Here is a 12816-nt window from a genome sequence, read left to right as displayed (position 1 = left end):
AGATGGTAAGGTTACATTACACAAATATATTTGTGTTTGACAATTTGCAAAATATTCTTTCCAGAATATGCGCGGTCCTGAAAAGGACCTTTGTTGTTGTCTTTGATCGTCTTTATAAGGGTCGTCCGTCTATGTCCGAAACGTCAATATTGTGACTGACAATTAAAAAATTCTGACAATTCAAAGACAATTTCAAGATTCTTTCTCTGTCGATCGCAGTGCTATTCAAGATACGGTAAGTCTAATGACAATTTTTATAATGATTAAAAATGGCAAATGTGCAGTTTTTATTCATGTTGAAGAGTGTTGTTTATTGCTCATTCAGTTGCTCAGTATAATTGACAGGTGACTTTAACGACTCAAACTTCTCAACACCATTACTGACATTACACGCGATAATTAAACAGTGGAGGTGTGATGCCGTCTGCCGGTTCGCATGTTTTGATAATAGCCCAGCTACACAAAACTTGACAGGTGACTCAAATCTTGACAAGACGTATGAAAACGTGTGAACAAACACAACATCAATTTTATTAACACATTTGAAAAGCAATAAAAATAATCATCAATATCGGGAAAGGCCTTGCCGACATACTATTGTAAATCGACAAGTGCCCCAATTAAATTGTGTAACCCTAGTACAGTAGGGTATAATATTGTGGGAATAAACAATAAAATTTAAATAAAAATGGCTTCCTTGTTTTTCATTATCTCCTTCAAATTTATTTGATTTCGATGCTCTGTACGTACCTGAAAAAGATAGAAAATATTAATTTTAACTTTATAACGTTTGTTAATCTATATTCAGATCGTAAATATAATACAATTATTAACATAGTGACAGTTAAATCGACTGGGAACAGAATGGTCCGAGTTACCGTAACTGGGTAACTGACAGGGAAAAAATGTTTTGGCATGCCTGTTGTTGTGCATAACGCGCATCAAGTTTTTTAAATCAAATTTGGGGGTAAAAAAGTGCGCCTTATACACAACCGATTACGGTAAGGAAAAATGCCCCGCCTCTTGGCAGCCATGTTTTTCAAGCAAACGTAACCATTTTCAAACTCATCCAAGATATCATTAAGACCAATCTGTCTACCAAATTTCATGAAGATTGGACAATAAATGTGGCTTCTAGAGTGTTAACAAGGTTTTACTATATAAGGAAAACTGCCCCGCCCCATGGCGGCCATGTTTTTTCACCGATCTGGACCATTTTTGAACTCGTCCGAGATATCAATGAAACCAATGTTTTGACCAAGTTTACTGATGATTGGGCAAAAATTGTGACTTCTAGAGTGTTCACAAGGTTTCTCTATAGCCATATAAGGAATACTGCCCCGCCCCCTGGCTGACATTTTTTTCAACGGACTGGAACCATTTTTGAACTCAACCAACATATCATTTAGACAAACATTTTGACAAAGTTACATGAAGATTGGGCATCATATGTGACTTCTACAGTGTTCACAAGGTTTTTCTTTTTTTTTGACCTATTGACCTAGTGTTTGACCCAACATGACCCAGTTTCGAACTCAGTTGAGGTATTAATGGGTCAAATGTTCTGACCAAATTTCATGAAGATCAGACAATAAATGTGGCCTCTAGAGTGTTCACAAGGCAAAATGGATGAAGGACGACGCACGACGGACGAAGGACAAAAAGCGATCAAAAAAAAATGTAAATGTAAAAATGTAAGGCCTCTAGGTGAGAATTTTAAGAGAATATATATCTATATGAGCCTTGCTCGCTAGCTAAATGCCTGAGTATAAAGTGTGGTCCTAAATTAGCCTGCACAGTCCACACAGGCTATCCAGGGACAACCATTTTTGCTCTTATGGAATACTTAGGTTTTTAAAAAGACTCTTCTAAACCAAAAATCTGGTCAAGGCGGAAAGTGTTGTCCCTGATAAGCCTGTATGGACAATTTGTGCTAACTCATTAAGCCCCTTTTTCACAGAGCGAGGCTCATATGGTAAAATAAAGATTTAGATAAAACCGCAACAAGCATAAGTAGAGCTTACCGTGTGCCTTCACGAGATGGTACCTGGCGCGCCCCGTGATGTCGGCCCCAACATCCAGTGACACTTCCTCAGGGGAGGCAAGCGGCAGGTGACCAACGACGATATCATGTGGCAGAATGTTCCCTGAAGTTCAGTAAAGGTGGCGATGGAATAATGATGACTTTATTCTACACATGGAAACTTATTATGGTATGAGCCCAAAGTTTTAAATAATTGCAATTATTAAAAATACTACACAACAAAATTGTGAAACAATTATAGCCTTATTATTATATTTCATAGAAATATAATGTTCCACATCAAGAAAAGCAAGTTCAATATTTGTACAACTACTTTTACTTTCCACAACAAAACAACTGGTTATCCTTTAAGCATGTGTCATTCATGAACAGCAGATTTGTTTTCTAGTTGTTATAGGGTGGTGCGGTGGTCGAGTGTTAACACTCTGGTCTACCATTCCAGAGGTCCCTGGTTCAATTCCCGACCAGGACACTGGAAATTTCAGAAATGCTTCAAGTGTTTCCCACCCAACTAGAGATGTTCTGGTATGAAACCAAGGTAATTCTCACGTGTATCGGTGCTATACACTGAGCACGTAAAAGAACCAAGGGATCTATTCGCAAAGAGCTAGGGTATCGCAACCGGATTCATTGTATCCCAATATTGTCTCTTCTGCTTGCTGTCTCTTCAGCAAAACCAAAGGACCCCATTGGAAATAAGTGCTTGCACTTTCATGGGTCATCCTTGACTGGAAGGCCAAAAGAAATACATACTTCCCAATCCTGTGCACACAATTCATCACAGCAGCATTTTTTAAATAAACAACACGCTTCTTCTATGGGATTCTCCTTCCCAATTTACTTTAATTGAGCCTTGCTCTGGGAAAATGGGTCTTAAAGCATGCACGTAATGTGAAACGTTTTGCATAAACTATATTTTTGCTAAGAAGAGACTCCTGAAACAAACACGAGATGTGTTTGTCAGAAACACAATGCCCCCTACTGCGCTGCTTTGTTTTAAATATTTTTGTTTTTTATTATATCCCTTTAAAAAATATAAATTCCCTTGAAAAAATAACCTGTTCCTGCCAAATGATAAATAGAAATTATCTCCCTTTAACGCTTGTTACTTTCCTTGGATTTGTTTTTACCTTTGACCTTGAAGGATGACCTTGATCTTGACCTTTCACCACTCAAAATGTGCAGCTCCATAAGATACACATGCATGCCAAATATCAAGTTGCTATCTTCAATATTGCATAAGTTATGGCCAATGTAAAAGTTTTCGGAAGGACCTGACAGTTCAACTGCTATATGCCACCCTACAAGGGGCATACAAATACAATACAATTAGAGATTGTCATCCCTGATTACCCTGGGGAAACTCCACTGGCTAATCTAGGACAACACTTTATGCAAATACTTTAAGTCCTGTTTTTCAAGAGCACTGCTCAACTGCATGCCATGGTTACCTCTGTGTGATGGACCGCGAGCCATAAGTAGCCTCCATGGACGAGAAATCAGTCCATAGTTGGTCAGCTCCTCATTGTTCACCCTGTTATCACGTCTGAAGCGACATCGCAGTCGTCCATTGTTGTACGAACCTTCCTCAGACAGCAGTCCATCTTTCGGCTAAACAATGGTATTATATCGTCATTTTGAATAATTCATGAGTACTCTATTCGATTTTAGAGTAATACAAGAGTTCCGCGGTCGGAGATGACCGCATTGAAGCCGGATTTTTGATTTAAATGACAGGAAAGTACCTTTCGTGTTTTTGTCAATGCAATACTTAAATTACTGAAATATTGTTCAAAGGTCAAAATGAAATGTAAGTAGTTTTCAAGGCATGAGCAAACCTTGTGTTATGTTTTGAATGACCTTGAAATGACCAGTGGTCATCTAAGTGTGCTTGCAAACCTTCATGTCAAGTTTGAAGACTCTATGTCCAAGCATACCAAAGTTATAACAATTTTAACATTTTAACATTTAAGGTCACAGTGACCTTGACCTTCAAATGAATGACATTGAAATGACCAGTGGTCATCTTCTAGTACTGGCCAATCTTTATTTCAAGTTTGAAGACTCTAGGTACAAGCATACCAAAGTTATAACATGAAATAAGAACTTTAACATTTTTACATTCAAGGTCACAGTGACCTTGACCTTCAAATGAATGACCTTGAAATGTCCAGTGGTTACTTACTAGTTCTGGCCAACCTTCATGTCAAGTTTCAAGACTCTAGGTCCAACCATACCAAAGTTATAACAACTTTAACATTTTTACATTCAAGGTCACAGTGACCTTGACCTTCAAATGAATGACCTTGAAATGTCCAGTGGTTACTTACTAGTTCTGGCCAACCTTCATGTCAAGTTTCAAGACTCTAGGTCCAAGCATACCAAAGTTATAACAACTTTAACATTTTTATATTGAAGGTCACAGTGACCTTCACCTTCAAATGAATGACCTTGAAATGACCAGTGGTCATCTGTTAATCCTGGCCAACCTTCATGTCAAGTTTGAAGACTCTAGGTCCAAGCATACCAAAGTTATACCATGAAATAAGAACTTTAACATTTTTACATTCAAGGTCACAGTGACCTTGACCTTCAAATGAATGACCTTGAAATGACGAGTGGTTACTAACTAGTTATGGCCAACCTTCATGTCAAGTTTCAAGACTCTAGGTCCAAGCATACCAAAGTTATAACAACTTTAACATTTTTTATATTGAAGGTCACAGTGACCTTGACCTTCAAATGAATGACCTTGAAATGACCAGTGGTCATCTGTTAATCCTGGCCAACCTTCATGTCAAGTTTGAAGACTCTAGGTCCAAGCATACCAAAGTTATACCATGAAATAAGAACTTTAACATTTTTACATTCAAGGTCACAGTGACCTTGACCTTCAAATGAATGACCTTGAAATGACCAGTGGTTACTAACTAGTTATGGCCAACCTTCATGTCAAGTTTCAAGACTCTAGGTCCAAGCATACCAAAGTTATAACAACTTTAACATTTTTTATATTGAAGGTCACAGTGACCTTGACCTTCAAATGAATGACCTTGAAATGACCAGTGGTCATCTGTTTATCCTGGCCAACCTTCATGTCAAGTTTGAAGACTCTAGGTCCAAGCATACCAAAGTTATACCATGAAATAAGAACTTTAACATTTTCGAGCACGCCGCCACCCCGCCCGCCCGCCCGACAACATCAATCTATAAGCTGAGATTTTTTCGAAAAAAATCCGGCTAATTAAAACCAACTCTATAATTTTGGTTTGTTTTAAAATTTATTTTATTACTTAATTTTATTTTAAATTATGAACAAGTACCCCCAGTTATGACATCATTTAAATGCCATCATTATAGTTGGGGTTTTTGTGGGGGTTTTCAACTTCAATTATGAATATTGATGCATGCTTCCATCACAAGATGTTTTTTATACCCTACAATCATAATCACTCATTTATGACACAAAAGTCGACAGCGAGGTCAAGGGTGTCATCCCCACAACGGGGGAATTCTTAAGATCTCCCACCAAATACATCAAGTCCTAGTTATACCCTGGAAATGGACTTTAAATGCAAATGAGCTAAAATAAATCATGAGTTTACACTAAATAAAACTATGACAGTATACCTTAATAAGGCGTTTGTTAGTGTTGTCCTTGTAGTTGATGGACTGGAATACCTCCACACGCCCGCTGGTGTGGTTGTGTACACACTCAAACACAAGATCATCGCCCTGCAAAAAAAATAATCCTTGTTCCGTAAAATCTGGGCTTAATTCCTTTGAGTAAAGTGTTGTCCTAGATTAGCCTGTGCAATCCGGACAGGCCTGTCTGGGAAAACACTTTGTCTGAAATGAATTTTAGCTAAGAACAGACTTCCTTTTTCATAAAAAATTGCATAAACGCAGGAAGTGTCTTTCCTGATTTACCTGTGCGGATTGCACAGGCTGATCTAGGACGACACATTATGATCATGCATTTTGTCCAGTTTTCTCAAAGCAAAACTTAAATAAATCACAAAGATTTCAGGTAATTTTATACTTCTATAATTTGCCAACATTGACATTTATATTTCACAGACCTCTGTGCAAAACAATTATGTCACATCTGGAAATACCTTCCTTAAGAACAAAGTATGGGTTGTTTGTATTTCTGATTGGATATTGAAGACTTATTCTTTGCATAAAAAAATCATGACAATGTCAGGCAGTTATCTCCTCTGTTAAATGATATGTTGGTTATTGAAGAGGCAGATCACCTCGTTTTTGTCACATTACACCTTAAAAAAACAGTGCGTCTTAAACTAAATGGCCTAAAAATCAGTTGAAGATTATTGAAAAATGTTCAATGCATTTTTTTTTCATTAAATTTGTTAATGAGAAGTTGAAATACTATGTTTATGTTTTTACAATATAAATGTGTAAAAATATTACTTATATCTGTCCTGAAATAAATAACAGTATAAGAAAAGAACATGCCATCTGCATCAAATTTTAGTACATGTACTTTAGTTGCCATATAGTATTAGTTGCAATGTTGAGGTCGCCAAAAATGTAATAAATATAGCTTAGAACTAGAACATTGAGTCACATCAATTCAAAGACAATGAAAATGTTGTTAAATTTACTTCTGAGTAACATTTACTTTTATTAATTTTTTATGTCATAAGGCAGGATTTCTAATGACGCGATATTTTTATATAACATGAAAATACGCTTACCGTGAATAATTTTTTTTCTGTATTGAAAACATGTAACGGTTGTATCATGCTATAATTCAGTTAAAAATGTATGACTTCTTTCTTCTTTCAATTAATATGTCAGTCAAACTCATATCATGTAATCTTAGGCTTACACTTTGAATAAAGATGGAATTATGCAAACACAATTTCAATGTTTGTTGTGAAATAATTATAGCAGCTTTAATCTGCTAAACCTATTTAGACAATCTATATTTTTGTAACAACAGTAATGTCTTTCAGACTTAAATAGTGAATTTTATGTTAATTGCATCATAATAAAATAAAATAATTGAGCCCCGCTCTAAGAAAAAGGATGTTAATGCATGTGTGTAAAGTGTTGTCCCAGATCAGCCTTTGCAATCTGCACAGGCTAATCAGAGAAGACACTAGCTTGCAGCTTTTATGGAATATTTCATTTGTAAGACATCTCTTCTATACGAAAATCAAGTGAAGGCTTAATTGTGACTGTTTTTAGACTACTTATGACCCTCACCATATAAATGTCCGTGGACAATCCAAGTGCGAAATATCTATCATTGAAGCCGTCAGTGATTGCACTCATTTCGAACTCAGTGGTACCAGCATTGATGTTCCTCCATGTCACGATGTATTCGCATTCGATTTCTCTACAACCTTCTGGCATTCTGTAACAACCCTTCTTAGAGCCGCAGTCTGTGACATCAATAGTTCGAATAGGGGCCAGAATCTGTAATGTGATGAAATGTATACAAATTTATCCAGTTCAACATGTGTACATTGTTGAAATAAAACCCAGAAGAATACATTTAGCCTCATTTAAGCAATGCCATAATAAAGCTGACATATAAAGAAGTGATGTCATAAACATTAATTTGAAGAATCCTATCGTTGTTTATTGTTGTTTTCTTACAAATTTTGCCCCTTTTGTTCTATCAAAATAAAGAACGACATTAATGACAAACGATAGAAAAACCAAGCTTATCAATAAAATAAAATAAATTATTTAGATCTAATTAAAAATTTCTCTGGGGAGGGGGGGGGCGGGGTCACAGGCATATATTCACAATACGTTTATTGTCAGGTGCGGACAACATACATATTCTGGTCTCTTCATCTCTGCAATGGGCTCATTGGGATCGTAGATGGTCACAGATTTCTCTCGTACCCAGAATGTGGTTTCATCCTGTACAAAAGTGACCCTGGAAATGACAAAACTGTTAGTGTTGTAAAACTTGACTTTGCAATGCTGTTTGACAGGTGATAATTTTCACTTTTTTTGCAATATTTTGGTTTAGTTTTGGCATAAATACACGCTTGTATAGTTCTCATCAGAATTGGTAACATTTCACACTGAATTTCCATACACAAAAATTTCTATTAGTTGCATGACAACTTTTGTTGAGCAGGCATCAACCGACACCAAGTGATTCCTGTTACTATGCAGGGGTCGGCCTTTTAGGGAACAGTCACGTCTCTCTTCACTGGCATATAAGGAGAAGTGAGCAGAAATAAAGCATAAGTCGTATTTTTTGGTTATATCTTATCTATCTTGTAATTAGTTGCATTATTTTTTTTACCATTTGAAACCACTAAATACAAAATTTAAATTAAAAATCCTGCTGTTGGATATTGGTGTGAAATGGATTTTTCCTAGCTCATAAAATTCTTGCTCGAGTCGCCCTCACAGCCGACCCCTGTTATGTCCTGGGTTACGGTTTGTAAGATGATTAAAGAATTAATATGTGATTATTATTGAGAGATAAAATAGTCAAATATATTGTACTCAAAAGAACAAAAACATATTTTGCCATGAAATGACTTAAAACTTAACATGCTTACAGTTACATAGAACATCATTTTAAGTTATAATTTGTAAGGGATAGCATTAAAAATAAAATTGATTTATCTTATTTAAAAGAGCCATCACAGCTAATATTGACTATGAATAAGCCATTCTTAGAATTCAAATAAAAATGCCTCATGAGCTCATGTAGCAGCTTTTAATATTCAAATTAAACAATAATGGTGCAATATGTGCCACAACGACTTCTTTACCTGAATTCCAAGTGTCCCTGGAAAGTATCGAATGAATTCCACACCAGGCGTACGTTGCGCTTCTCTGAGAAATCTGAGCTCACAAGTGCCGCCTAAAATTTACACAAAATCATAATTGAAAGTTTGAACTTAATTTATTTATCTTCAAAGGGAGACTACTGTTTCTTTACCATGTCAAATTTTCAACATTTATCTTACCTCCCTTGATCAGCTACAAGCATGCTTTATAAGATAACAGCTCAATTGATACTTGTCTTTGCTTTACAATCAGGAAATTATTAGTTTAAATTTACACCTAGTGAACATTTAATTCAGTATCATTTTTTATGTAATCTTTTCAATCTATGCTGCTTAAGTTTAGTGGCCATAATGGTCTTCAATCAGCCACTGTATCAAAAGCAATATGAAAGGCAACATTTCAGTAACCAGCTACATGTAATAGTTCATAAAGATGATATCTGATCACTTTGAGAGTGATACTTCAGCCACTTAATGCAAGCATTTAAAGAAGTTCCGTTCCAAACCATGACCTTTAACAGTAGCGGTCAAAATGGGTCATATTTTTATAAGTATGTGTGTACACTTGTCGATGGCATGCACAAGTTAATAAAAATCCACCATTAAGTATATATTTCAAACGTAACATATTTCTTAAATATTTTGTACACATTACTCTTAATTATAGTACTTTAAGAGCAATATTGTTCAGCATAAAAGACTTATCTTATTTTTTACACCCCCTTTCAAGAGGGGGTGCATATACATGTAGCAGTCCACTCTCCATAAGGCTATGAGTCAAAAAGGAAATATGATACATTAACATTTCCTACATTCATTCATATACATGTCTTTTTAAAGTTTAATCTTTAATTTAAATTTATTTTTTAGCAATTCATTTACTTTCCCCAAAGCAGGACTTTCTTATCAGACCCCTCTCAGACTGTGTACCGAACATTTAAGGTCAATACAGGTAGCATTCCAGGTAATTTACAGTTCCTGTGTTCATTGAGAAAAATGATAAATTTGATCTTTACTGCCTGGTATTTCCTGCTGCAATTTGGGAAACTTCGCATTCCAATGTTTTAATTATGTTTTCCTTTATACATTTTCTGTAAGTTTTGAAAACAAAGTGAGAGTTTTTATCAACTTAAATGATTTCATATTAGTATCAATAACCAGTCAATCAAACATTAAGATTGAATAAATGCAAAAGGTCTAAGTATTTGTAAAATACTATAAATTAAAGGTTTAAAGTTTGAAAACTTCCATCTGATAAACCACTAAAGGTCCGAAACTTTATTCTGAATGCACATGAAAAGATACTCTTACAATTTAGCCACATCATGTGATTATGGGTCATATGACATATGCTGCCAGCGTAGCTCCAGACAAGGAGTCATGAGCTTTTCTGTCCTCTAATATGGCCGCAAACTGACCTGATAAGGAAATGATTGCTTCTCACCAGACTGCTGGGCTAGAGCTACACTGGCTGCAAATGGCATAATACCCAGATTTGTACAACTTAATCAATTGACTGTTAAAAGTCACTCGAAGCCAAGACATGAAGCTAAACATTTTGTAACCTTAATTTCTTTCACAAACACAACTGATTCATTTAATTTCAATGCAATAACACACATGTGTTAGACAATTTTGAATAACAATTTATTTATTTTTTTGGGGGGGGGGGGGCATTTAGCAAAGAGGATGTTGACCACCCACCAAACTCACTGGGAACTAGTAAATGAATCAAACCAAGTAACTAGAATTCCTACACAAGATATTTGGTCCGACAGAAAATTGAATTTTTCCTTTGATTTGTAGTCAAGCTTAGCCGGCCATGTTTGAAACACACAAACACAGTCTTACAACTGGACCGGGATGCAGACACACTTAGTTCTGGCCACTTTCAGCCATATCTACAATTAAACTGACCCATTCCCAGAGGGAAATTGTAAAATAAATCCCAATCTGAAAAAGAAATTTCTTTATTTATTTTTTCAAAAAAGTGTCTAATGATTGTTTTATCTGAATGTTACTTCAATTTCATCCTAACAAAGGGAACAACTATAACTTGTATGATTTGGTTCTTACAATTTGATGTGATAAGAAGAGCGTTCACCCACATTTTTCCTGAATCAATGGACTTTTAAGATGATAAATTCCCGATCAAAGATTGCATTGCCCCAGAATGGCCATTCTGTAGCTCTTACCCCATACGTCCCTGGGCAGTCTTCCACTGCCAGAACTGCGGAATCCAGGGAGGTGAATGTACCAATGGGCTCTCCGGTCCTCCTGTTTGGGTCTACTCTGCGGGCTTGGATCATAAACGAGCGGAAGCCTTTCTCTGTGTGGTCCGCTGTCAAGTTCACTGCAAGAGAGGGAGACTGCATATAACAACGATTTTTAATCTTCTTACATTAGTACCTGTAAAAGACATTTTCCATATGCAGAAACAATTATACAGTTCCCAATTCCCATCCAAAAAAAAAGTAAAGTTGTGCCAATTTCTTTCCATATTTGCATTATCTGAACATGGACAAACAAAATGAGCACTGAAAATGAACATATCAGCAAAAAGGCATGTAAAAGAATACTACATAATACTATATATGTAAGATGGGTTTGTGCAATTAAGTGCCATGCAATTTTTAAGACCAATAATTCCCAATCGGACGATTCTACAAAACAAATTTTCCCTATTTCAGGGTTTTTTGCACTAATTTTAAAAAATGGGCGCGGTTACTGTAATTGTCCTTCTTGGCAAACAAAATCCCTGTAATAGGTGTAAGAAATATTGTGCCTTTACTTGAGGCCAGTATGTTCCAAATTGTAAGTATGGTTGTTTGCAGTAATTGGCATAAGGGTTTCATCAGAATACTTTATCTTGCAAGAAGCTTAGTGAAATATTATGATTTTTTATTCAATTGAACTTATAATTAATTATACAAGCTAAAAACATGTACATCATACATTGATCACACAAGAAATTGAGCAAACTGAAGGGAGTACATAAAAGGCTAATTAGATGGTTCATCAAAATTAAATGGCAGCAGGGCTTTAAATATGAAAATTTGGTTTTAATTTTTCAGGTGTATGAATGCCACAATGATTTTTTAAATTAAGATTTTAAGTGAAAGACAAAATTTCAAATATGCAAAGAGATTAAGCTTTTTACAAAAATTATAATTATCTTCTTTCAATAATACACATGTACAGGTGTTGTCATTGAATTAATAAAGAGTATTTCATAAATAAGACTGTTGCCGAATTTTTTGAACTTGACAAAGTAAACAACAGAACACATTAAGGTAAACTGATTTATGTATCAAAAGAATTTACCGACATATTTTTCTGTGCGTATCTAACAATTATTTCAATTACAAAGCCTAGTTCCGATCGAAAAATATTTGGCAGAGTTTTCCACATAGGTGAGGGTTTCTTGTGAAGGAAGCTGAGAACAGCAGTGAGCATAGTACAGACATTCTCAGCCATTTTTTTCCTTCTTTATAAAGTTCCAGAAAAAGGCACTTTCCCAATTGTGAAAAAACTACAAATTTCCCAATTGTTGTCCAAAAACTTCCCAATTGAAGGCTTCCAAAAAATATACATATATTTATTTTATATTTTTTTATTAATAAAATGCAACATTAAGCCAGTTTCCCTATGCTGCTCTATGGCTTGAACCCAAGTTAAAATAACATTGACAACTTGACAATACTTAGTTATCAATTTTTAAGTATTTTGGAGCAAAGATTTTCTAATATGAAGATTACCGGTAATCATGAAGTGAATTTTCCCAATTTCAGGGTTTTTTGCGCAAATTTCCCTACTGGGCTGGTACTGGTACTTTTCCCAATTGGGCAAAAAAATCGCCGATTCTGTACATAATTATTGTGATCGACAATGAGAAGACAAAAAATAACATTAGGTAAAGATTTATTTGCAAGACTTGTTTGTCCTATTCACAGTTTCTTGGAAAAGAACATTTGAGGG

At 35.4% G+C, this 12816-nt stretch overlaps 1 protein-coding gene across 7 annotated transcripts in view; it reads right to left on the bottom strand.

Annotated features, from left to right (window-relative positions):
* The window catches only part of LOC127862673 (ferric-chelate reductase 1-like), a 62525-nt gene that overhangs the window by 17220 nt on the left and 32489 nt on the right, over positions 1-12816 (bottom strand). For all 7 annotated transcript variants that reach the window (XM_052401899.1, XM_052401905.1, XM_052401901.1 and 4 more), the window contains exons 3-9: positions 11034-11191; positions 8821-8912; positions 7862-7964; positions 7280-7492; positions 5675-5779; positions 3496-3655; positions 2025-2147 (exon numbers count right to left, since the gene is read on the bottom strand). In XM_052401899.1, the coding sequence (XP_052257859.1) occupies positions 2025-2147; positions 3496-3655; positions 5675-5779; positions 7280-7492; positions 7862-7964; positions 8821-8912; positions 11034-11191 (954 nt within the window). The remainder of the gene's footprint in view (positions 1-2024; positions 2148-3495; positions 3656-5674; positions 5780-7279; positions 7493-7861; positions 7965-8820; positions 8913-11033; positions 11192-12816) is intronic.

This window comes from Dreissena polymorpha, chromosome 16 (genome assembly GCF_020536995.1).
Source record: "Dreissena polymorpha isolate Duluth1 chromosome 16, UMN_Dpol_1.0, whole genome shotgun sequence".
Lineage (NCBI taxonomy): Eukaryota > Metazoa > Mollusca > Bivalvia > Myida > Dreissenidae > Dreissena > Dreissena polymorpha.
Note: the sequence above shows the minus strand (reverse complement) of the source record. Positions and strands in the feature narration are given on the sequence as shown.